Below are 26,047 nucleotides of genomic sequence, written 5' to 3' on the forward strand. Positions count from 1 at the left end.
ACATCAAAACCAAATACATGAATTTGGGATAGACAAGTACCGTGACACGTCTTATCGCAATGTGAATTTACACTCAAAAATAAGAGAAAACAAACGACACAACCTTAAAATGTAATACACACAGAAACGAACTATAATATAACAATGGCCATATTCCTGACTTCACTGAAAAAAATACCTAGTAAAGATTACTAGTTTGGCTAGTACTTCATTAAAAGTCCCTAGTACATTATCAAAGAACTAATTAGACTAGTATGCTTACTATCGTGGATGCATCGTATTACCAGAAACCAGCTGTAACAGGATTTCCCGCCGGACGATATCATATTCGCGTGGCCAAGTTCTGTTGTACATGAAGTGATGGCCGCAATCAAACGAATAAAGAACCTGAGTGATTTTTGGCCTGATTCATTGAAAAGCTGTAAGTATTTTAACTAATTTGTGTTTTATTTTATCGTCTTAACTTGTTTACACACAAAAAAAGAACCACATCATATCGCCTTTCACGTAGAATAAAATGTACTACAGAAGATGGTCAAGATAACCTTGTGACACGTGGAACAAACTTTATCTATTGAAGTTAAGATTTACAAGATGCAGATTTGGTTATTCTAATTTTAACACCTTTTCTTCTTTTTTAACATGTTTAATACGAAAACTAATTAATTATCCTTCTATTTCACCACAGAAAACCGTAACTTAAATCCGAAACGTTTTATGATTATATAATTAAAGTGCGCCTCGTTGTGAAATTAATATGGCTGCGCCCATGTAATGAAAAATATGAACCTGCCAAAACTAACACAGTCAATACATGGTACAGTTGTATATCTTCAATATTTTCACATCAAATATGAAATTGAGAAACATATTTGAAAGCACCACAGAATGTACTTGATGACATACATGCACCATGCAGGTGTACACTTGCATCTTGAGTGCACAAATGCATTCTAATTTCAATGTATTGTCGAAATACGCATCTGGTGCAAGAAAATTGGTAACGTTAATTTTATTACTACCACTGGGTCGATGCCTCTGCTGGTGGACTATTAGTCCCCGAGGGTATCACCACCCCAGTAGCCAGTACTTCGGTACTGGCATGAAAATACGGATTTTTTGTGTTATTAAAATTTACTGTTACAAAATGATAGAAATTATTATAAATTAAGGAATGTATCTCCCTCATGCAAAGCTCTGATTCCTTTCACGGATTTGGCTATACTTTTTGGACCTTTTGGATTATAGCTCTTCATCTTTTATATAAGCTTTGGATTTCAAATATTTTGGCCACGAGTATCACTGAAGAGACATGTATTGTCGAAATGCGCATCTGGTGCAAGAAAATTGGTACCGTTAATTTTATTAATTCAAACAAGTAATAGCTTTTCGAAAAAGCTAGCCGTCTCTTAGCTTCAGGATGAAAGTAGAAAGTGTTAAAATTTATAAAGGCTAATCCAATTTTTCCTAATTTACCAATGTTTTTTGGGATAATTTACTAACACTGGACTAGAAGGGATGATGCCTTAACTCTTTTTTTTAATTAAATATGAAAATATTTATAAAAGTATGTTTTAAACATGGCTCTGGAATAATTATTGTTTTTGCGAGTATTTTAACTCTCTGTATAGCAGTATAATTGTAGATTGTAATATTAAAGCATATATATTACACTTGTTAATGTCTTACTTGAAATACTACATGAATGCATTAAAAGCTAAAAAAAAAAAAGCACATAAATGTAGTGTGTATCTACATACAGGTGCGGATCCAGCCATTTTAAAAAGGGTGGGGTTCCCAACCCAGGATAAAGGGGGGGGTTCTAACTATATGTCCCCATTCAAATGCATTTATCGGCCAAAAAAAAGGGGGGTTCCAACCCCCGGAACCCCCCCCCCCCCCCCTCTGGATCCGCCACTGATATACATGTTATGTATGTCTGACATGATGACTCAGCTATCACACATAAGAAACAAAGTGAAATATAGTTTTTTAAATACAATGTATTAGTAGATATTGACAGTAGAGTTCTAGTTAATCTATATTAATTAATATTGACATCACTACATGTAGTTTTATTATGAATTTCTGTATAATTTCAGATTCAGAAAAAATCACAGAGGATAATAAATTTAGACAAGAAGGATCGACCACCAAAATGCTACACTTACTGGAACTTGAAAACCTGCAATTCACAAGAACAAACCAAAGACTAGTATTACCGTACAAAGTGGTTGAGGGTATGGTCCCAGCTATCCAAACCTGACAAATTATTGGTAACAAGCAATCTTCACCAAAAGGAACATCAAGCCGACACGCTTTGTAGACTTTGAAAGTGATAATTTATAAATTTGGTTAAGGCTATTGAAACAACAAACTGTGAAAACGAGCAATTTAAAAACACATTCTTTGTCAAAACTGTGATTCATTGTCCCAAAAAGAAGACATAGTGTGCGCCAAGTCAGTTGAGAGCTTCAAAACAGCTCACCAAGGCCGTCAAGTTAAAGCCAGAATTGGGAACTTCGATGTAACAATGCAGATACATATAGCATGAAAAGTTTTATTTAATGAACATTTATATTTATATCTATTGATGTTTTAGTACAAGTATGATTATTTGTTTTTGTTGTGATCTATGACATACATGAATAGTATAAACAATTTTGATGTATACATGACAGTTCCGTGAAAATGTTAACAAACTTTTGTGTCAACTTATTCCATTCATCTAAAAACTGATACAAGCCAATATTAGAATTCAATAGATTAAGACTATAAAATCAGTTCATGATTTGACCTAGGCCTGTTCAAGTTTATTAAGGTCAAAATAAGATAAAACAAAGTTTCATAATATAAAATATCAATGTAGGAGCAAACGGTGAAAATGTATTTAGATCCTGGTGCTCTAGAGGGGTGACATTGAGTTGGATCTGTTTGCTTAAACTAAAATTTACAGTGCTTTAAAAAAAATAATTGATCATGCTTTATAAAGTTAAAAACTGTACAATCTGTAAACTTACTTCCTGACAATTTTATTTTTACTTCTAAGTGTTTTAAAATGTAAACTTTGAAGTAGGAAGACATAAAATAAGTGATACATTTTGTAAGTCTTACTTTGTTCGTTTTTTTAAAAATAAATATTCGAGGGAGAGTTTATTTATTTTGGTTTTGCAGGGAGAGCTGATTGATTTAAACATGGGCCGTGCAATAACTAGATTGGTTATAATTTATTAAACTGACATTTTAATTATTTTTCATCGAAATAACTTTAGAATTGTAAACTGAATATTCTAAATACATGTATGAAATATTGTTAATATTGATTAGGGTACAGCTTTTTAATGGTTTTGAAACATGAATTTAGATGGTTACTTTGAAGTAATTTGAGGACATTTTACCTATTCATTCTATTTGTTTGTTGTCGGTTGGACACCTTTTTCTATAATTGAAATCAACTACTTTGTATTGTCTACTCAAATGTATTTTACAGTTCTGATGTTATGCATCTTATGTAAAAAAAAAATATGTAGGATTTATCTTAAAAATTATTATGCTGAACCTCACACACTGACAAATTTAGTTAGGTAACTGTAAAACTTTCAGGCCTAACATGGGGAAATTTAAGGAGAATGTGTGAAAGAGAAAACTACAAGAACAAGGAGTGAAAAGAAATAGTTTTGTCTTTATTGACATTGAAGGTCAATTATCACTACAGATGCGACAAATTTTTATCTGCATTCATTGGCAACCAAAATATTCATTTTAAGTCAATTCATATTGAGGATATTGTGAACTATTGCTGATGTTTTTGCTAGTTGTCTTTCGGTCATTGTTGTATCTATATCTTTCACAATTATTGCTATTGTCATTGTGTTTCCTAAATTGAAAGATCACAAACACATATAGCTACCTAGAAGCTTCCTGTTGATTTTACTGAGTGATGGATTTAGGGGCCCTTGGGCCCCTTTTATTGGAAAAATTTAATTGATTATACAGTGAAAAATTGAACTATAACTTGAGTGAGCCCCCTTTTATGGCAGTCCCCCTTATTGAAAAAAATGGATTTATCATTTTGAACTTTGTACCAGTACAATAGGGAAATAGCTATAAGAAATTGCACTGCTATGAAACTATGCATACAAATCAAAATAAAAAAGAATCCTTTCTCCAGTAACATTGCTACATGCATGTAGGTACGAAAAAGTACCACATGAGGATGACCTGGGTACCTGTACTTATAGCTAGTAAAGTTACTAGCTGAAGGAGGTATTCCTACTAGGAAATGTTTGTAGAGTTACTTGAAGCTAGTAGAATCACTAGTCTTACCATGTATTTGCCACTAGGAGGATCTAGTTATGTTACTAAAAGGTAGTACAATTACTTATTCAGACTAGTAAAGTCACCAAGCAGTCTAGCAAATTACTAGGGACTCATAGTGAAATTACTAAGTAGCCTAGTAAATTTACTTTGATGGCCTAGTGCAGTTACTAAGTAGGCTAGTAAATATACTTCTGGCCTAGTAATCTCATGGACAGTAAGTTTACTAGTTTACCCAGTAGAGATTACTAGGTATTTTTTTCAGTGTTGGTACAAGGAAAAAACGTTAGTTATGAGCTATGAAAGGCAAATATTTTTACAGTAGGTTAGCTTTCATTAGTCTTCACTATCCTATAGATTAACAACTTTTGGTTATATTTATAATTTAAAATCTTCATTGAAGGTGGATCACGAATGCGCAGTTAATTTTAATTATATTTATGTGCCATTTGTATGCAAGGGTGACATTCCTTTGTATTATGTGCCGATTCGAAAAAAATGTTATGCGAGTATTGTCTCCCTTTAACAGTTTCATTATTTTAAATTTAAGTATAAGTTTCTGATATAATTTGAATAATTACTAAATGTATTGTTTCAATATATTTCATTTTTTGTTATTGTTGTGTCAAAAACGTTGATGTACGAATAAAAATTTTATAAATTTGAAACGTTTACGTTAATGCTTACATACCAATATAAAAAACCGTTCATCATTTTTGAAAAAGACTTTAAAACAACTTCGAATAACATATCTCCCCTTCATAATAGTTTGATTGGGAATTTAATCAGAGGTATCTAATACTAATCACAGAGAGGGACTAACAAGCAATTTTTAATTGTAGCTTATTCAAAACAATTTTCCACTATAACCGAATGGTACTTTATACAAATATAAAGACTTTGTTAGCTAAATCTACAAATTTTATTAGATATTATGAATTTTTATTACAATAGATTAATATGCTACTATATTTCCCTTCATTCATTGAATAAAAGTTTTAAATTTATATTAACTAGATCTTTTAAATTTGTATTGGCAACATAAATTAACGTGAACATGTAGAACGAATATTGCTAAACAAACTACATGTATTCGAAAAACACATGAGGTTTATTTGTTTCTCCATTTATAATAACTTACATTGGTTTACATTATTTAACACACTTATTTTCTTGCATTTTTATATGAACAATCTAAATAAATCCGTTATCTGTTTTAAACCCATTGTGCTTTGCAGACAATATTGCATGATATCGTCAAGTTTGGTGCTTTATCAGTAATGTTTGAAAAGAAATATAGGATTCAAATACACAACACAAAAAAATAAATAGTAAAGTTTAAATTGTTTTCAAAATGATGCAATATCAAGTGATTATTTGTGATAATAGACAAATTGAATATAATAGTTATTTCATGAAATATAATTTATAACGCCAGTTATTTATTACTTTGAGAGGGTACGCACAGCCAAAGGCTGAATTTGCTTTACCATTTTTAAATCAAGCTTAGCCTACATGATGAAGATAGTATAATATAGATTACTAATATAACATAAGATGAAAAGAATAATAAGAAAGGAACATTCAAAGTACAATATAACTCTTTTCAACCAAATTGCACATGTTCTTACGTGATAGCCAACTTAGCAACAGCTCTACAATACATGTGGTTAATTGATTCCATTGGTCAATTTCTCAATAGCATCTTTTATTTTGTTGAAGAGAAATAACATTTCAAAACGAGTTCTGACGTCAAAATTATATTGGCTTTTATCTATTCGAGTTTCATCTACCAGTTTTTTTATTAATGTTTATTCAGCCATTTTTGTTTTAATTTGCCAATATTATTACAGGAATTACTGTAAAAAAATCTTTTCATTTTAAGGAGTAAACCATGACAAACGTTGATGAAGTCACGGTCACATGACAAATTGCAGCCAGTACGAACAAGTGTTACATTCAAAATTAAATTATATAAATTCAAAGTTAAAATGTAGTATCTCTACCAGGTAGAATATCAAAAATAGCGAGCTCTGAAGAAAATTCAAACAGAAATCCGTAATAAGATGACAAACTCAAATGCTAAATCACATCAAACGAAAGGATAACAACTGTCATTTTTCCAGACTTGGTACAGGCATCATCTTATAAAGAAAATGTTGATTAAACCAGTTTCACTAGACATTCAACATGTTCAAATAAATTCCCATTAAAAAACCATAATGATGCCGTAAATTGGGAATTTTGGGGTGGAGATTTTTCGGCGGTTTTCTCACGAAAGTCATGAGTTTATTTTGGTGTGTGTAATTTTTCATGCTTCATTCAATTGATACGTTTAATTTTGGAACAACAGTAGTGAGCAAGATCATTCATATTTGCTTTAATTTCCCCGTTCATTGACAAAATATCATTGAATTTCTCAAACGAGAAACACGACAAAGTTAACCTAATGGAGTAATCGGATACGGATGCTATTGGAAATAATTTTGTATGTCACGGTTCAAAACTGAAAAAAAAACTTCGCATGAAATAATTTTTTTAACATTAAAATCATTTTTTAAATAGATTATTTATTCTTACAAATACCATATGAAATAAATTTTAATCATTTCTATAACAATACATGTTAATCTATTGACGATCAATGATTTACATTTTAATCCTTGTGACCCTGACAGTACGACTTAATTAATTGAAGATAAAGGATGACAATTAGTTTTGATATTCTAATAACCAATAACGGCGTCTAATCACTGATAGCCTGTTATATTTATAAAATATGTGAATAAGAAAACATGTTGAGTTTTCTGAACAATTTCAGAAAATTGACAATTGAGCAAATATTGTAAAGTGTTGTAGACAAAATATATCAGTTTAATATTCATTTACAGATTTGGCTATGTATAAAACCGTTGGAAATATACGGAAGATATAATAACATAAAATATTTTCCCCCATTATGAACATAACGATATTGTTGCACCGATACGCTACTCTTTTTTTTTCGTGTATTTATTTTTAGCACTGTCATTGGAGTCACCAAATAAAACAAAATAACCCAATTTACGGTATATATCACATTTTTTAAAACTTTTATCAAATTGACATTAGTCTTTTGTGTACGAAACGCGCGTCTGGCGTAAATACAAAATGTAATCCTGGTTTCTTTGAGGGGTTGATTTACAAACTTTAATTATGTACATTTCAATATTATGCTATCGTTAACACCAATTCATGTACAAAGTAAAATCACAAATTAAAATACTGAACTCCGAGGACAATTCAAAATGAAAAGTCCCTAATCAAATGGCAAAATCAAATTATAAAACACATCAAACGAATGAATAACTGTTATATTCCTGAATTGGTAAAGGCATTTTCAAATGTAGAAAATGGTGGATTGAACCTGGTTTGATATCGCTCAACGTCTTAATTGTATGACAGTCGCATCAAATTCCATTATATTCACAAAATTGGGTGAACAAAACAGGCATAATTCTCAATTTTATGATAGGTAAAATAGTCACAATATGGGTACATTAGTCATGATTGTGTCACAATAATGTTTCAATTGTTTTATCTATAATTTATTGTCCATCATAAGTCCTATACAAATATATATGAAACAACATTTGATAAATATATACTGAACGATTTGGTGTTGAAATCTTTGAAGATGTTTGATACTGGTATTTTTTAACATGTGTTATGTTGATATCTTTAAACGTGTTTTAGTCTGATATTTATCTTCAAACATGTTTAAGCCTGGTGTCGTAGTTTTTTTGGACGGAATTCTAAATCAAACGAATGGATACAGAAGGTGGCATTAACATTCTTACAAGAGCAAAGCAAACCCCTAAAACACCTGCTCCAGCCAGAAATCTCTTAAAAGTCTCTGTTTGTCTACTAGGACACTTTTCATTGACGGCTAGTATCAAGGTATCGACAATTTTTCTTCTGTGAATATGTACGTATATAGGACTGTGTAACTTATAGACAGTATTAAATGTATCAATCTGTACATCTTTTAAAATCTGTCGATGTTCTTTTGTCTTGTTCTTTTCTTCCCGAAAGATTTTAAGGTTTGGAAAAATATGTTCGTATATTGGACCATGTAACTTATAGACAGTATTAAATGTATCTATCTGTGCATCTTTTGAAATGCGTCCATGTTCTTCTGCTTTGGTTTTTTCTTCCCAAAAGGTTTTAAGCTTTTGAAAAATTTTGTTATCTACAACATCTATTTGTCTGGTGGCGTGTGGTTGTCGGGCCTGAATCGATGTTCTTGAGTCATTGGAACTCTAAATGAAAGAAGATTTATGAGTATAATAGCATTATCAAAATCAAAATATAACAGATTTATAATTTTTTATTTTATTAAACCAGACAAACATTTTGTCTCCATGGGATTGATTAATGGTGAAAAGTAAAATCACAAAAATGAAAAATGAAACGCGCGTCTGGCGCTTTAGATTATAATCTAAGCACCTTTGCTTACTATTTAGAAACACACCAAGTTTTATGTAAAAATTATTGAAAACAAATGTGACAACGTGTCTCAAAATTTGATTGGAGTGTGAGCAAAACAATTATTTTGATATTTGTTTATTCGTGTATGCAATTTATACCATAATCAACAGAAACATTTCGTCATAGAATTTTTGATATATTTCATATCACTTTTTCATACAAATATGCATCATCTGAACTCTCTTTCTTCGAAAGGTTTTGAAATAGGTTACTGCAAAGGAATAACTTAAATATTATGTTAAATTCATCCCTTTAAAAAAGGTACGCACGCCATAACGGATGGGTTGACCAGTATGGATATCTGTTCCCGTAGATGAAGAAGGATATTTTAAAATTTTCATTACCACTGTTTTTTCAAATTATCAAATGAGTTTTACTAGCACGTTTGTGCTTATACATGAACAAAAACGATAGTTGCCACATGGAGAGCAGGATTGGATTACCCTTTTCGAGCAACTGAGATCAACCATACATTTTATATAAGATTTGTATTACTCTGTCCTTTGGATTGTTTCTTGTTTTGTATTTTGTTAACGTCGTTTTGCATGATATTCTATGCCTTTGTAAGCATGTATTTGACTAATGTGCCTGAATGTCGCTTTGCTATCTTCATTCTCTTATATATTTCAAGTGTAACTAAGAATACTATTTGATCATAGACGAAAAATATCAAAGTGACAATGAAACTCACCAGTCAAAAATTTACTGAGTATAAATCCGGTGAAAATTCTTTTACTTTAAGACACATATAAGTCTATCTTTAGATGCTTACACATTTATCATTATGGGTTATCATTTTGTTCTCGATAAATACCTTTCTGTTGATGTGTACGTATATCGGTCCATGTACATAATAGACAGTGTTAAATGTATCTATTTGGACGTCTTTTGAAATGTGTTGGTCTTCTTTCTTTGACTGCTCGTCCGAAACATGTTTCTCTCGACAGCCCATTTTCTGTGTATGTACATCGCTAAATGGCATTGTTTTTGTCTCAACAGTTACATTTCTTTTGATATGTACATATATCGGTCCATGCAACTTATAGACACTGTTAAATGTGTCTATTTGTACGTCGTTTGAAATGATTCGGTATTCTCCTTTTGACTTTTCTTCCCAAAAATTCTGAAGTCTTCGAAAATGTTCGATGACCCCTTTAACAGCAGCGAGAATCATAAAACTGTAACAAAAACATTTATAATAAGAATATTTAGAAATTTAATTTAAATCTAGTGGTATAACACAGGGTATCAAAAGCCAAAATAGTTGTTAGTCTTCATGAATATACATGGTATAGAAGACTCGTCAATGACTGTTATATGAAAAAATGAAAAAAAACAAATTATGTCCGAAAGATCACAGAAACCTAAACTTTCGAAAGATTTTGGCAAATTCTGCAAACTATTCCATTTATGTGAAATATCATGACATGAAACTTTCGAGACGTAAAAGTTATATAGCATGATTCATATTCTTATATCGCTTCATCCTATATGTAGACTTAAGTATATCTGATAAAATGGTCAGTGTTTAAATGTTTGTTAAAGTAACGTATCAAGATAAATCCTTACATTCTTATCGTCATCAATGTTATCCATTCGTATTCTGTAAGAAGAATTAAAATTACAATTACAAAAGAAGAAGCAAAATTACAATTACAAAAGGAGAAGCAAAATTACAATTACAAAAGGAGAAGCAAAATTACAATTACAGAAAGAGAAGCAAAATTACAATAACAGAAGGAGAAGCAAAATTACAATTACAAAAGGAGAAGCAAAATTACAATTACAGAAAGAGAAGCAAAATTACAATAACAGAAGGAGAAGCAAAATTACAATTACAAAAGGAGAAGCAAAATTACAATTACAAAAGGAGAAGCAAAATTACAATAACAGAAGGAAACTAAAATTACAATTACAGAAGGAGGGCAAAATTACAATTACAAAAGGAGAATTAAAATTACAATAACCGATCAAATATTATTCATAGTGGGAACCCTTGTTTGTCTCTTTGTCTTTTTTCATTTGAATATTGTGTTATCTCTATAGCTTCACCTTTTAGTACATCAATGCCAAATTGACAGATCTTAACCGATATACATGATGTGAAATAGTTTAGCAACGGATATAAGAAGTAATACAGGTTGGTAATTGGATTACAGATATGACAAAATGACAATATCATATAAAGAAAAAAGTAAATTCATTTCGTCAAACCCAAATGGTAAATCTTCTAAAGACGTCCTAATATGGAATCATATATCAAGCATAAGGGTCGAACGTAAAATGCATTAGTATAAGTAAATAATACAAGATTGAAATTGGATTATCTACCATTAACCACAAATAATGTTTATCAAAATATATTCAAGTGATTAAATGTCTGATAGGTCCTATATCTAAATATATCTTATTTCACTCACCTAGACGTCTCACATATATATGTGTCGGATAACTTTACATATGTAGGTGACTATCCTATTGCAAGAGACCTGTAATGTAGTGATTGTCTCTTTTCGCTATCTATCATTTTTGTTAATTACGTTTCTTTTTTTAACTTTTTCAGGTCACTGAGTTTCATCAGAAATGATTTTTTTTTATAACTGTAGTGTATACGACGTTGATAACTGGCTCTTATGGATGGACAGGATTTACGCATTGTTTAGGGGCATAATGTAACTTGTAGAGGCTTAAATCTACGCCATTGAGAATCAAGTGGATAGTTCTTTAAATACCACATGTAACTGTGTGTACACGCATAATATTATGTGTACGCTAATTAAACCAAATAGTTTATAACTGTATACCTTTTATGGCATTGCTGATTTTGTAAGTGTTTTAATAGCTATGTTGACGTAACAATACAACAACGTTTATACAACAAAATCATCAACATAATTTCGGAAATTAATCCTATTTTGAATAAATAAATTCATGTTATAACATTGTGCTTTAGACTTAAATATATAGATGCGAGGATGTTTTATACGTGCCAATGCGATTTGTAGATATAAGAAGATGTGGTATGAGTGTCAATTATCAACTAACTATCTAAGTCACAATTTTTAAAAGAAAAAAAGAAAATCATAAAAATACTGAACTCCGAAGAAAATTCAAACCATTATAGGTCATAATACGGTCTTCAACAGCGAGCTTTGGCTCACACAGAACAGCAAAATATTAAGAGCCATCACAATTACAAGTGTCAAACCAGGAAAACCAAAAGCATAATCTTGCATAAAAAACAGCTTTGAAATCAAGTAACAACTAGCGCTGAAACTTATACCATTCTAGAAATATTACAATTAACACAAATGTTTTTGGTTTTATAACTGTTTGAATCTAAGCGTCACTGATGAGTCTTATGTAGTCTTATGTAGACGAAACGCGCGTCTGGCGTAATAGATTATAATTTTGGTACCTTTGATAACTATTTACACCACTGTGTCGATGCCACTGTCGGTGGAAGTTTCATCCCCGAGGGTATCTCCAGCCCAGTAGTCAGCACTTTAGTGTTGACATAAATAACAATTATAGAGTCATTTTTATAAATAAAGGCAACAGTAGTATACCGCTGTTCAAACTCATAAATTTCCTGTAACAAAACTTTTAATTTTACGAAAAACTAAGGATTTTCTTATCCCAGGAAAAGATTACCTAAGCCGTATTTGGCACAACTTTTTGGAATCTTTTGGACCTCAAAGCTCTTCAAATTTGTATTTGTTTGGCTTTATAACTATTTTTGTCTGAGCGTCACTGATGAGTCTTATGTAGACGAGACTCGCGCCTGGCGTATTAAATTATAATTCTGATACCTTTGATAACTATGAACATTTGTTGATATTCAGATAAACAGGATTAATTCAAAAATCTCTAGCTCGTCTTCTTTCACTAATGTGCAATATGTTTTCTAGATCATATGGATTACACAAAGCAGCATTTTTCCAGAATGAGCAAAACAATATAACAAATGCATTGAGATTCGTCTGACGGTGAAGATATTTAAAACAATTTCTCACTTCGATAGTTACATATTGTATTAACATTGTCCGTTATCGCGTAAATCACAAAAATTCTGATTTAACCTTTCATATGATAATGTAATTAATAATAACATCTTACTTACCTTTGTCTTAACAAAATCGGTAAAGTGTCGCATTATTTGATGCACTTCGTATTTATACTGATCTCTAACAGATGCCAGGGTTTCCTTGAATAAGATTAACAACTTCATTCTAAATCAACCTACGCGATGATTTGTCATCATTAATTGGCAAATATTTCACATATGAAGATTCGTGGAAAATGCAAGATATATTTCTTTTTCTGCGAAAGCTTTTATTCTTAACACTAGCAATGCATAGCTAACAATCCATGTGAAGACCTTATATAACATAGATTGTTAAACAACAGTAATACTATTTCAAAAGCCAAAAGAATTGAGCAACACATATTGGTAGCAATATCAGCACTAAACTCCATCAGGGAAACAATTGAATAAACTATACATAAAACTCTAAAATTTAACGTTAATTAATGCTGCAATGGACCACATATATGTCAATAAAGCAATCGAAAATATGACATTCAACTAAAGCATCGATGAAAATGGATCCAAAAAGAAACAATGAAAGCAATATACAACATATTCTCTTATGTTCATGCTATTTTGACATCTTCGCAACACACTTAATGCATTGGTATAATCTATGATCTGCTTACCCTTCCGGAGCACTTTAGATCACCCGTAGTGTTTGGTGGGTTTCGTGTTACTTATTCTTTAGTTTTCTATGTTGTGTCACGTGTATTATTGTTTGTCTGTTTGTCTTTTTCATTTTAGCCATGGCGTTTATTTTCGATTTATGAGTTTTACTGTCCATCTGGTATCTTTCGTCCCTCTTCTATACTTCTTTTAACATTTTTATCTATAATATCTGTTTGTTTTGTTCACGCATCGTTGTCAATATAATGGATTTGATGCGTCTCTTATGTAAGTGAGAGGTTTATCTAGCTATCAAACCAGGTTCAATCCAGCATTTTCTACATGATAAAATGCCTGTATCAAGTCAGGAAAATGACAGATGTTAATCACTCGTGTGATTTGGTTGAGCTTTTAATTTTGCCATTTGATTACAAACTTTCCTTTATAAATATCCTCGGAGTGCCCTATTTTTTGTGATTTTACTTTTTATCAACACAAGCCTCGCCAGAAACCGTGGTGAATGCATTTGTCGTTAAATCAATCAATCATTTTGATGAAGTTAGTTTCAGTAAATAAAATTGAGAAAGGAAATTGGGAATATGTCAAAGACTATTCTTAAATCAAAGTGGTTTTGGCTCAAATAATGATTTTTCCAATCTAAAAAAAGAAAGGATTTGAATATGTTGATTAAAGCAATGGTCTTCAAGCGAAATAAATGAACAAATTAGAAAAATCTCTACTTGGTATAAAATTTAAAGACAACTGAAAAGAAAACTTGAACAAAGAAACAATATCAATCAAAATTGTATGAATGGTTTGAATGATACTATTTGGGACCTCTTAAGACTGAGAGAACACATGTTTTTGGAGTCTAAATATCAAAGAAATATTTATACCTAAAAAGTCAAATAACAAATAAATATCGAATTCCGAGGAAAATACAAAACGGAAGTTCCTAATCAAATACCAAAATCAAGAGCTCAAACACATCAAACGAATAATGTTCCTGACTTAGCTTAGTACAGGCAACCTCTATCGTAGCAAATAGTGGTTTAAATCTGTACGTATTTATTGCCTTTTAAAGATTTCTGTTTACCTTTTAGGTGAAGGTTAATCCGCACGCACAAGATATTTAATGAATTTTATGTTATTGACTAGAACTAGTCACTTGCATCAATGCACATATACATTTATGTTTTATAATCGCCTATTTAAATCCAATCTTTTTTGTGTAACCGATTAACAATTTTTAAAGTACATTTAATGTGTTGATGTATATAGGCTATTTATATCAAAACACACAAATAAATATAGATATAGGAAGATATAATATGAGTGTCAATGAGACAACTCTCCATCCATATAACAATTTATAAAAGTTAACCATTAAAGGTCAATGTACAGGCTGTTAAATAGTATATAAACATGTTGTACACGGCTAAGAATTTAAAATTATGTTTTGTATTCGAAGACTAGCGACGTTAGGTTAAATCTGTTAAAAAAAAAATTAAAAGTTAAAAGTTTTATATTTTATTCTATTTCTTTCATAAATTTGGATTTATCTTATTTCGTTTTCAAGAATGATATGGCTACCAATTATCGATGCGGTTGATTCATTAAATTTCAAACTGTTTCGAAAGTATCCGTTATTTTAGCCTTGAAACAGAATTATTCAGAAAGAGATATACAATGTAGTTATGCATTAGCCTGCTCTTTTTCGAAATCAACAAGGGTGTCTTTAACGTGCAAGAGATATGTCTCTCTCTTAACACGGGTCAGCCATTTTTCGTCCCCTTCCGACGGACTATCATCGTTTCCTCAAGACCATTCTCGCAAATGGTGTCAAAGGAGATCCGAAAATTCATTCCCTGAAATTCCATCCCGGATTGGGAATCGAACCAGGAACCTTTGTGTTATTAGTCCGATGCACTAACCACTAAACCACGTTGTTAGTATGATACGGGTTATGTTCTGCTGATTTATTTTAGGATGGTAAGTGAGAACTGTTTTACGGACTTAATTGTAACGATAAAGTTTTAATAAATTGAATTATTGTCTTTGAACTAAATTATGTAATTATGTAAACTGATCGTATAAAAAAAATACGTAACCCTGAAATATACAAGAAGTTATCCTTCTTAAAAGGAATGGCGTAGCTGGTTAAAACCTGTTTATTGTATTGCGAAATATGCGCAGTAAAAATACAAACACACTTTTTACCCTTGTTTATGTTAAAAAAAAAATAGATATAGACCTTTAAAAATATATACGGGTTATTTACAACTAAATACTATGATTCAAAACATACATGTTAAATCATTATTGTACAATGTCTGAAGTTTTAAAAATGAAACACATCTTATTCGATATTGTAATTTTAATAGTATTGTTTAACAATAATCAAGGTAAGTTGGGTTTTTTATCACTTTTTTTCAGATTTTTGTATTTAATAAGATTATTTAAAGAAAGAAAGGAGTAAATATTTCATTTTTTTATAAAACTTTTGCAACTTTGTTTCACACATTAGTAACATTATATCGATGTTAAATGAAAACACCTTATCGACCCAACTCCACATCTACATTATTGTGACTATGTCAAAATAAAATGAAAGCAGGTTAAGATCTTTATTTTTTAAATGTATCCATAGATAAATTGATATCTCTGCGCGATGTTTATACTGAGTATACATAAAAGATCAATAAAGGGGCACTAGCTACGAGATATATAAAAAATCTAAAGTTTAATTTTTTTCTGTTCAATCAATAATGAAAGTGAAATACTAGTAGTGAAATAACAATTCGCTTTTTGCAGCCAAAAAGGTTCAATTTTGTCAAATTACGCTAAGAAACATTGATAATTAGTTATTCACTTGCAAGTGAATGAGTCGACCTCTTTAAATCCGTATTCATGTGAACTTCAATTTAACCCCTAGCTAGAGATTGACAATGCATGCATTGTACGTGTACTGGTTATTTAAAGAAAAAGAATGTCAACAATGAAAGTGAAACTACGGTAAATCATTTCATTACTAATTCGATGCACATAAAATCATTCTTATACGGTTAAAAACAATGAGAAACATCTATTTTTAATCTATAAAATAAAATCAAACAGACCTATAAAAATCCAATTGCACGTGTTGGTTTAATCTATATTTATCTTTATTTATGTTTACATCGCTTATATGGTCGTCTGAGGTCAAATCGATAGTTAATTAGATGGCGTCTGGACTAAAATACACACGAAACGAACCTATATATTATCTACCCCATGCTCTGTAAACTGTTTGTTTTAGACTTTTGATAGTTTGGATAAATGTTTTACATTGTATAAATCAAATATGAGAATTTGAGTCAAATCAGTGACCATGAATTTGACAGCTAGTGCCCCTTTAAACACAATGTATAAATATAAATATTATTGACTTGCTGTGGTTTACACAATGTTAAATAATCGAAAAGAAAAAGAAACCAATAGTCGGTTTTTTTTTTAGTATTGAGGGTTAAAATAGAATAGAGAATTCTTGTCTTATGTAGACGAAACGCGCGTCTGGCGTACTAAATTATAATCCTGGTACCTTTGATAACTATTTACACCACTCGGTCGATGCCACTGCACTTCGGTGTTGACATGAATATCAATAATGTGGTCATTTTTTATAAATTTCCTGTTTATAAAACTTTGAATTTTTCGAAAAACTAAGGATTTTCTTATCCCAGGCATAGATTATCTTAGCCGCATTTGGCACAACTTTTTGGGAATTTTGGATCCTCAATGCTCTTCAACTTTGTACTTGTTTGGCTTTATAAATATTTTGATATGAGCGTCACCGATGAGTCTTATGTAGACGAAACGCGCGTCTGGCGTACTAAATTATAATCCTGGTAACTTTGATAACTATCTAGACCAAAGGATGCGGATTAAAAGGGGGGGGAAACAATGATAACAAATTTGAAAAAAAAATAAGAAATATAGAATATTGTGGTGAATAAAATATATATAAAAAAAAAAGTGCAGAATTTAAAGAAAAATCCTTCTAGACGTTCTTTGATATATTTCTCTGAGTTTTATCATTTTTATTTTTCTTGCAATGCTGCTTTTTGTTTTAGCCGAAATATGCACACCAGATGGTTCATGGTGGAAATATGAATGTAATCATATGCCTTGTCCCAACAACTGGTATGAGATGTGTGATCAATGTTGTAAAATGAATAGCACTTGGTATTGTGTCTCTGATGTCCGTTATCACTCATGTGAAGCTATTGCTCAGTAAGTATATAATTGTTTTTATTTTTATTATGTTTTTTAATTAAAATTGTTACACTTGACCGTGGTTGTTGAGCATTGCATGATGTATGTTCTGGATTAAATTATCGGACAGGTCATAGCAAACACTTAAAAAATGGTATGTGCGGCGTCGTTGCTTCACTACCGACTCCCTGAATCCGAATATATAGCAGGGAATTGGTTAAGGTTTCTACCTAGAGACAGTTAATTTGCACATTAACATGTTAGAAATTTGGTAACGCATGCAGTCTTGCACAAAAAAACAACATTAGTTTACTGATGTATCAATTGCATCAACCAAGGTAATATTCAAAACATCCACAGATGACGTAACTTGGTTTGTCGACAAGATAAGCGTATCTTGTTAATTTCCTGCACCTCCTGCCAGGTTCCAAAGTACTAAAACAATTAAAAATTCCAATACATTTAATTTAACATTTATATCATTGTTTGTCCTGATGTAATACTTGTCACTTTACGTCAAACAGCAATCCGTCAAACTATCAATAATGGTAAATTTAATGATATCATGTGATATCAAGTCATAGAAATGCCTATATTATGACTTTATAAACATGTTATTAAAAGATGAATGTTGTGTGCATTAAAACGTATATTAATTTTGAAAATAGATTTCATATTTCTATCAGACATGCAACCTGGTTAAAGCTTTCTTATATAAACGTTGTCATGTTTACCATGTCACAGATTTTAATTAAGTGGACATTCAGTTCCTCATTTTATCATTACTCTAACTATACAGTAATTTGCCTTACTGACATGTCAAGGTCATGGCTAAAATGAAAAAGACAAACAGACAAATAATAGTACACTCGTGATGTTCATTCGTGTAATAATATCTAATTCGGCGTAATGAATAACCCATTTTATTCAACTTCTTATACATATTGATAGTTTAAACAATATTTGATTGGTCGAGACTATACCACGTGTCATTGAACAAATCTTCATATTCCCCTTCTGAAAATCATATTGCCCTCTGAGTTCATATTCCCCTCTAACAAGTTTGGACTACATTATGCGACGTTACGCGCTGTTAATGTACATGAGGATTTAAAATTTTGTTTTTCAAATAGCGATCGCAAAAATCATTATCATGTTTAACAATAATCAAATTTAGACGTTAAAACAAAAAGACTCCTAATTAACTTTTGATCCGTACTGTTTATAAATGTGTAAGTTGTGTTTAGTTTTTAAAAAAAAGCGAATTAAGAAAAAACAATGTGTGCCAGCAAATATTTCATGTTAAGCATATTGATAGTGGAATAAAACATTCATTTCCCTTCGCTTCGAGAGACATGAAGATTTATTCACCCTCGACAATCATATTTCCCTCGGGATAAGCCCTCGTGAAATATGAATATTCTTGGGTGAACAAATCTTCATATCTCCCTTATTCACGGAAAATAAATGTTTAATATTTCATCATTTGCTTTGCTCAATCGAAATGTTATAACCTTTTTTTTTTCTTAGCTCGAAAAGTGGAAACTGCCCCCTTGATATAGAACGTTACATGCATTTTTGAGTTGTGTTCATTAAGAACTTACCATAATATCAATATACATTGCTTAAATGTTGTAAAAGTGTATTGGTTACTATCTGTTCCAGAGTAACGTCTTAGTAAAAAGTGATATATTTGGTTTATTGTATTTGCTTCTAGGAGATACTGGGAAAATGTCATTGTACACGTTTTACACTTTAATTATGTCATCCATACTATAATCTTTATATCTTATGTAATATACATGTACATATATGTCATAACGTGTTTTTTATACATTTTATACATTATTTAAGTATTCTTTTACACTTTATGCTATATATTTATTTGTTGATACTTTTATATACTTCAGTACATTTTATACTTTATTCAAGTATTCCATTAAATTTTATACTTTAAAAGCATTTTTTTTAATTACTTTTGTATTGCATTCATATGTTTATACCAACCCCTGATTCCTTAAAATTAATAAAATTACATTTTCCGAACACAAGTCCAAACAGATAATGTTTAAATTGCTGCTGTTCGTCTTTGGGTCTTGGTCAGACCCTTAATTTGGAGCAAACGTTTGCTCTTCACAGTAGATGAAGAATGGACCCGTGTTTCTGTAATTCCCCCCGTGCGTAAATAAAGCTGGTATACCTTGAGGTGAAATACTATCAGGAATTTATTTCGTATAACTATTCTTCATATACGTATGACATTAATTTATTTAAGTTTTTTTTTATATATTTCGTTTCTAGAGGAAGCGTGACTACAACAACTACACTCAATCCTATTGGAGGTGTAACATTCACTACGAAAAGATATTCAACCGATAGACCATATCCAACACACAAACCAAATGACAACACAGACAACTATTCATCGAGTAGCAGGAAGGCATCCGTGTGAGTATTGTTTTAAATAAACATGTTTCATGAACAACAAAGTTTATCGACAGGTTGTAGGTATCCCCATGGGCACTAATTGTGCCCCTTTAATAGCAGACTTGTTTTTTGTACTGTTACGAATCACAGTTTATGATTAAACTCAGTACAGACCCGTCGAAATTGCATTTAATTGATAAATTCAACAACACTTACCGTTATCTTGATGATTTTTTTCATTAAATAATCAAGAATTTTCTCAATATACTGCTGAAATTTACCCCAAGGAACTTACTTTAAATAAATCTAATTTATTCGGTAATAACTGTCCTTTCCTTGATTTAGATATTTCGGTTTTAAACGGGAAACTCCACACAAAAATTTACGACAAAAGGGACGATTTTTCGTTCCCTATTTTTAATTTTCCATTTTTAGATGTTGATGTTCCTTTGGCACCATCTTACGGTGTTTATATTTCACAGCTCGTTCGCTATGCCCGTGTCTGTTGCGACGTTTTTGATTTTAACGAACGTAATCTATGTATTACTGGTAAATTATTAAACCAGGGATATCGTTACCATAAATTACTTAAAACCTTTACTAAATTTTTCCAGAGATATAAAGATTTGGTTTTGAAGTTTGGTTGTACTTGTAGAAAACTTATTTCAAACGGGATAGCACATCCTCATTTTCACGGAAATGTTGTTAACCGTGCCCGAAAATTTCGAAATGATTAATGTAAACTTATCGCTCCTTTAATTAAACTTATTCTAAAAGGTTACCAATTCAACATTGTAATAAAATCATTATACATTGTTTTTATTGGTATAAATATAGATTTTGTTATCAGTAAATTAAAAGCAAACTAAATATTACTAGTATGTTATATACATACACACATTTCATGGATCTACAATCTGTCGATACCTGTAACTTGGCATTGCACAAGGTCATGTTTTTCTCTGTTTATGACGTCTTTACACTAAATCCATTTGATGTTGGACGTGTACGGATTGATAGTTTAGTCTTAGATGCATGATTTGTTTTATTAGTTGTTAGTGGCTTTGAACTAGCGGTCAGATAACTGCGAGTACTCTCAGATCTGTTCCTAGTGTCTTTTTTGTCGGGATGTACAAGTACCCGGCCACGTCCACTTGTATTTTTGTCCATCTGATGAGTTAAGCCTTTTCCAACTGAGTTTTATAGTTCGTTCTTATGTTGTACTGTTATACCACTGTCCCAGGTTAGGGGGAGGGTTGGGATCCCGCTAACATGTTTGACACCGCCACATTATTTAAGTATGTGCCTTTCCCAAGTCAGGAGCCTGTAATTCAGTGGTTGTCGTTTGTTCATGTGTTACATTTTTGTTTTTCGTTCATTTTTTTTTGTATAAATAAGGCCGTTAGTTTTCTCGTTTGAATTGTTTTACATTGTCTTATCGGGGCCTTTTATAGCTGACTATGCGGTATGGGCTTTGCTCGTTGTTGAAGGCCGTACGGTGACCTATAGTTGTTAATGTCTGTGTCATTTTGGTCTCTTGTGGACAGTTTTCTCATTGGCATTCATACCACATCTTCTTTTTTATATGTATAGACTGATGAAAACGAACTTGTTAAAATCTGAGCAGATACAATTAGACCGGTTATATTGTCAGTCCTTATATAAGGCCGTTAGTTTTCTCGTTTGAATTGTTTTACATTGTCTTATCGGGGCCTATTATAGCTGACTATGCGGTATGGGCTTTGCTCATTGTTGAAGGCCGTACGGTGACCTATAGTTGTTAATGTCTGTGTCATTTTGGTCTTTTGTGGATAGTTGTCTCATTGGCAATCATACCACATCTTCTTTTTTATATTAGAGGGTTTTTTCCACAATTGTCAATTAAAAGGTCAGATTTTGTGAGACATGTTTCTCGTAGAACTTCAAAAAGTATCTAGTAGGAACAATAAAAGTTCTTAAGATTTGAATATTATATAAAACAAAGTTTAAATGATTTAATGTTTACGCCGATTACAAACTCACAACGAAGCTTCTTTTTGTATTAATAGATACAACACCAAGGTATATATATTTAGATTACAATGAAAATGTTTTATTTTTCCATTTCAATTACAGAAGCATTGCGGTTGGGGCTTCAGTTGCTTTTGGAGCAGTAGTCATCATTGTTGTGTGTGTTATTTTTGTGGTTTTGAAGCAAAGACGAAAAAGTGATCAACTTAGAAGGAATATGCCAATCACTGCCCCCAACGTGCTGATGGCTGGAAATAATGGACAGGCACGGGGAAATCCAATATATTATGTAGGGGGTATGTGGTATTACAAACGTATAAATACATTTGAAGAAATATAATAAACAAAGTAATTGAGAGTTTAAAGAAACAAGAGGGTTATTCAACCGCACATACCTTTTTTACCTGCTATATTTATTTTGCTCACACATTGTTCATGTTGTTGTTATCAATAAATGACATTTAATGTCACTTTCATATATCCATTAATAAAACAAGGTTTTATCGACCATTTCTACATACTAGGTAAATGACTATACCAAGTCCGGAATATGACAGTTATTTTCCATTTGTTTCATCTGTTGGAACTTTTGGTTCTTCCATTTTATAAGGGTGATTTCCGTGTTAAAGTTTCATTGAAATGCAGTATTTTTGTAATTTTACTTTTTATGAAGAAAAAAACAGAAAAATGATCGAGAGACAAATAGGAGTATACAATGAACACAAAACATAGAATCGAAATTTTAATACAAGAACCCTACGAAAAACCTTGGTTGATCTCAAGTTTTTAGCTTTTATTAAAGCTAAATGAATACAATTTGTATACATCTGTGATAAAAAGATTATGCATACATGGAGATTTTTTAGTTTACAATGCTCATTCTATTCTTAATATTTTCGAACCTTATCAATTTAACCAAACTCAAATAGAGAAAAAAATTTAAACCAGGAAATGTGTTATAGAGACAACTTTGTGCTCAAATTGGTACTAGGGACGTCTGTATCTTACACTGAAGTGTTAGTTTTAACTCTATATTGCAGCTTTTACTGCCATTTTTAGATTATTGATACCTACAAGTGTAACTAATAAAATAAGATTACAAGTTCAATTAGCCAATGTATAAAAACATGCTCAATTGAATAACGAAAGTAAATAGTGTATATAACTGTGTTATCATACCATGCAAATGATCGGCCATGTATTCTCAATTTACTATTTCCCGCAAATTCTGGATTCCAATATTCAAACAGGAATGACAAAACTCATAAGTATTTGAAAACATCGACTCATTGTCAAAGACAGATAAAAATAAATTCCGATCAGCGAATCAGCGTAATTTATCTCAATCAAAATAGATCATAAATAACCTAATTTATGTTTTGGTTTACATCGAATGTGTATCATTTTTGAGATTAAACATTAAGTTCAAGTATATATTTGTTTTATTAACAGACAGAGGAACAACCATAGCGCCTAACCAACCATATGGTTATACAAATACCAGTTTCGCTTACAATCAAAATGTGACCAATGGGAATCCGCAATATGCTTCACCGCCACCTTACTCAACGTGTGTTGTTTCTGGCCTATCAGGAAGAGGTTTGTCAGCACCAACTGACTCTGCAGTACATTATCAAGAAATTCAACATGTTGATGAAAACGCTGAGGTAAATAGATATATGTGAGCCAAAGCTCCGTGTGGAAGATTGTACTTTGTCCTAAAATAGTTTACTTCTATAAATTGTGACTTGAATGGAGAAGTTGTCTTATGAGCACTCATATCACATCTTCTTATGTCTATATAGTTAAAACGATGTATAATAATTGATTTATTTAAGGAGAGATGTGGGCAAAAAACGAAAGATTATTTACATTATGATAAAGGATTAACAGCACTATAAATGAATAATTGCTTAGTTTGAAGAGTGGCCGTCGAAAAAAGTCAGTATGTAAGATGACATTCAACAAACCTAGGAGACAATTTTCTTTTCCAATAAAATGTGGTTAGTCTTCAAGCACATGTCCTCTTGTAATTATATTTTCAACCAAACACACATAAGGAATTGAAATTGCAAAACATACTCTCATGAATATAAAACGTTTAAACATTATATTGCTTGTTTTAAATTTGAATGATCTCTACTTAACAATGTTTCAATTTTTATTTATATGGTTTTTTTTTATCTTATTTTAATAAATCTATTAAAGAATAAAGACCACCAGCATGATTGAACTGACTCTTTAGGAGCAATTTGACGAATGGATGCAAATTAATTATGATTTATTTATTTCAGTATTCACAAGCGTCACATTTGTGAGTTCCATAACGAAGCACTGAGAGGGGGTTGTCAATGCTACATATAGTATTTATTGAAAGACATGACGTGAATTACTCATAGGATATCCTGTTCTGAATTGATGTGGTTCTACATGGCAGAACATGGCATTTGACACAGAACTGGAAATCACAACGACTTGTGATATAATCCAATCATATTAATAACAATCAAAATTATTGCATCGTCGTACTCATCATATACAAACATTTGGGAATAATAAAATCTCTTTACGATACTCATATCGGATTTTTTTATTGTTGAAGGTCGTATGGTGACCTATTGTTGTTAATTTCTGTGTCAGTTTTGTAAATCAGATGTTGATACTAAACAAATCCAAGTATTGTCGTTTGCTAACATTTGAAAAAAAAACTGCATGGGATTCTTTGAAGTAAAATTAATATATATAAAAAGTTTAAAGCAAAGTTTTGGTTTTGTGCATTTCAAATGCGTTGGCGGCCATTTTTAAAATATCCACCATTTTGAAAATTATTGTCTAGTTTGAAATATTTACAGAACTTATCTGAAATGATTCCTTGTGTTGTATTTACTTTAAAAAGAATAAGTTTCAAATCCATTTGCTTTTTTTTTACAAATTTGTAAAATTTATAGCCATACCTGTTTTCTATATTCAAGGCACTTGGTATATCTATACAATCACAAATCATCGGACCATTAACCGTTGGTATATATAGTTATCAAACGTACCAGGATTATAATTTAGTACGCCAGACGCGCGTTTCGTCTACATAAGACTCATCAGTGACGCTCATATCAAAATAGTATTTATGATGGTTTCTTTTGGAAGAACAACAGGAGGGACGATGGTATAAGCTTTTGGTAAAGGTTTCAGATTTTCACTATTTAGTGATGTAGTAGCAATTGATAGTGTTTATTGTCTCGATATCCTCATTTCCTTGAATAAGATTCTGAAAGAGTGAAATGGTAGTACCATGCAACGATCCTTGAGCAGTTGTCGAACTCGGGTTATTGTCGACAATATCCACGGCTGAAGTTGTAAACACACCACTCCCAAGTATTGCGGCACACTTCCCATTTTCAATATTGAATGCCTCACAGATGGAGTTGCCAAGTGCACTTCTTGCTTCATACAATATCATTGTCTCATCATCGAAGTTTGTTTTAGTTGCCTGTTTAAATGCAGCACCAACATCATCGTTGAAAAGTAGAAGCATGTCTTTTCCTTGTTAATAGGCCTGCAAGTTTGTGATAGCTTCAAGAACTCGGTTTTTTCATATCTATCGAATGCACTCTTCTAGATGTGTCTATTACAAACTGTTCTAAGCGAAACTTGTACATCCTTATTAAGTCTGCTAATTTGAATACTGCAGTATATGCATGATTTTTCTAAATACACAAGAACATGCAGTACTTTATATACGGTTGTCTGAACTTTTATCATTAATATTTAGTGGTCTAGCTCTATTTTATCAATTGTTCAGGTACTAAACAT

General features: G+C 31.3%; 1 protein-coding gene and 1 long non-coding RNA gene across 2 annotated transcripts; both read left to right on the forward strand.

Annotated features, from left to right (window-relative positions):
• The first annotated feature begins 711 nt into the window (after nucleotides 1-711).
• On the forward strand, nucleotides 712-3,545 carry LOC139487107 (uncharacterized). Its single transcript, XR_011655751.1, has 2 exons — nucleotides 712-817; nucleotides 2,103-3,545. It is a non-coding gene; the product is annotated as an uncharacterized lncRNA (long non-coding RNA).
• A 12,278-nt stretch (nucleotides 3,546-15,823) lies between these two features.
• LOC139486289 (uncharacterized) lies at nucleotides 15,824-24,815 on the forward strand. Its single transcript, XM_071271101.1, has 6 exons — nucleotides 15,824-15,951; nucleotides 17,659-17,818; nucleotides 20,102-20,248; nucleotides 22,343-22,533; nucleotides 23,690-23,904; nucleotides 24,532-24,815. Exons 1-6 carry the CDS (start codon nucleotides 15,855-15,857, stop codon nucleotides 24,553-24,555), a joined length of 834 nt encoding a protein of 277 aa, XP_071127202.1. The 5' UTR covers nucleotides 15,824-15,854; the 3' UTR covers nucleotides 24,556-24,815.
• The last annotated feature ends 1,232 nt before the right edge of the window (nucleotides 24,816-26,047 follow it).

The sequence above is a fragment of the Mytilus edulis genome, chromosome 8 (assembly GCF_963676685.1).
Source record: "Mytilus edulis chromosome 8, xbMytEdul2.2, whole genome shotgun sequence".
Classification (NCBI taxonomy): Eukaryota; Metazoa; Mollusca; class Bivalvia; order Mytilida; family Mytilidae; genus Mytilus; species Mytilus edulis.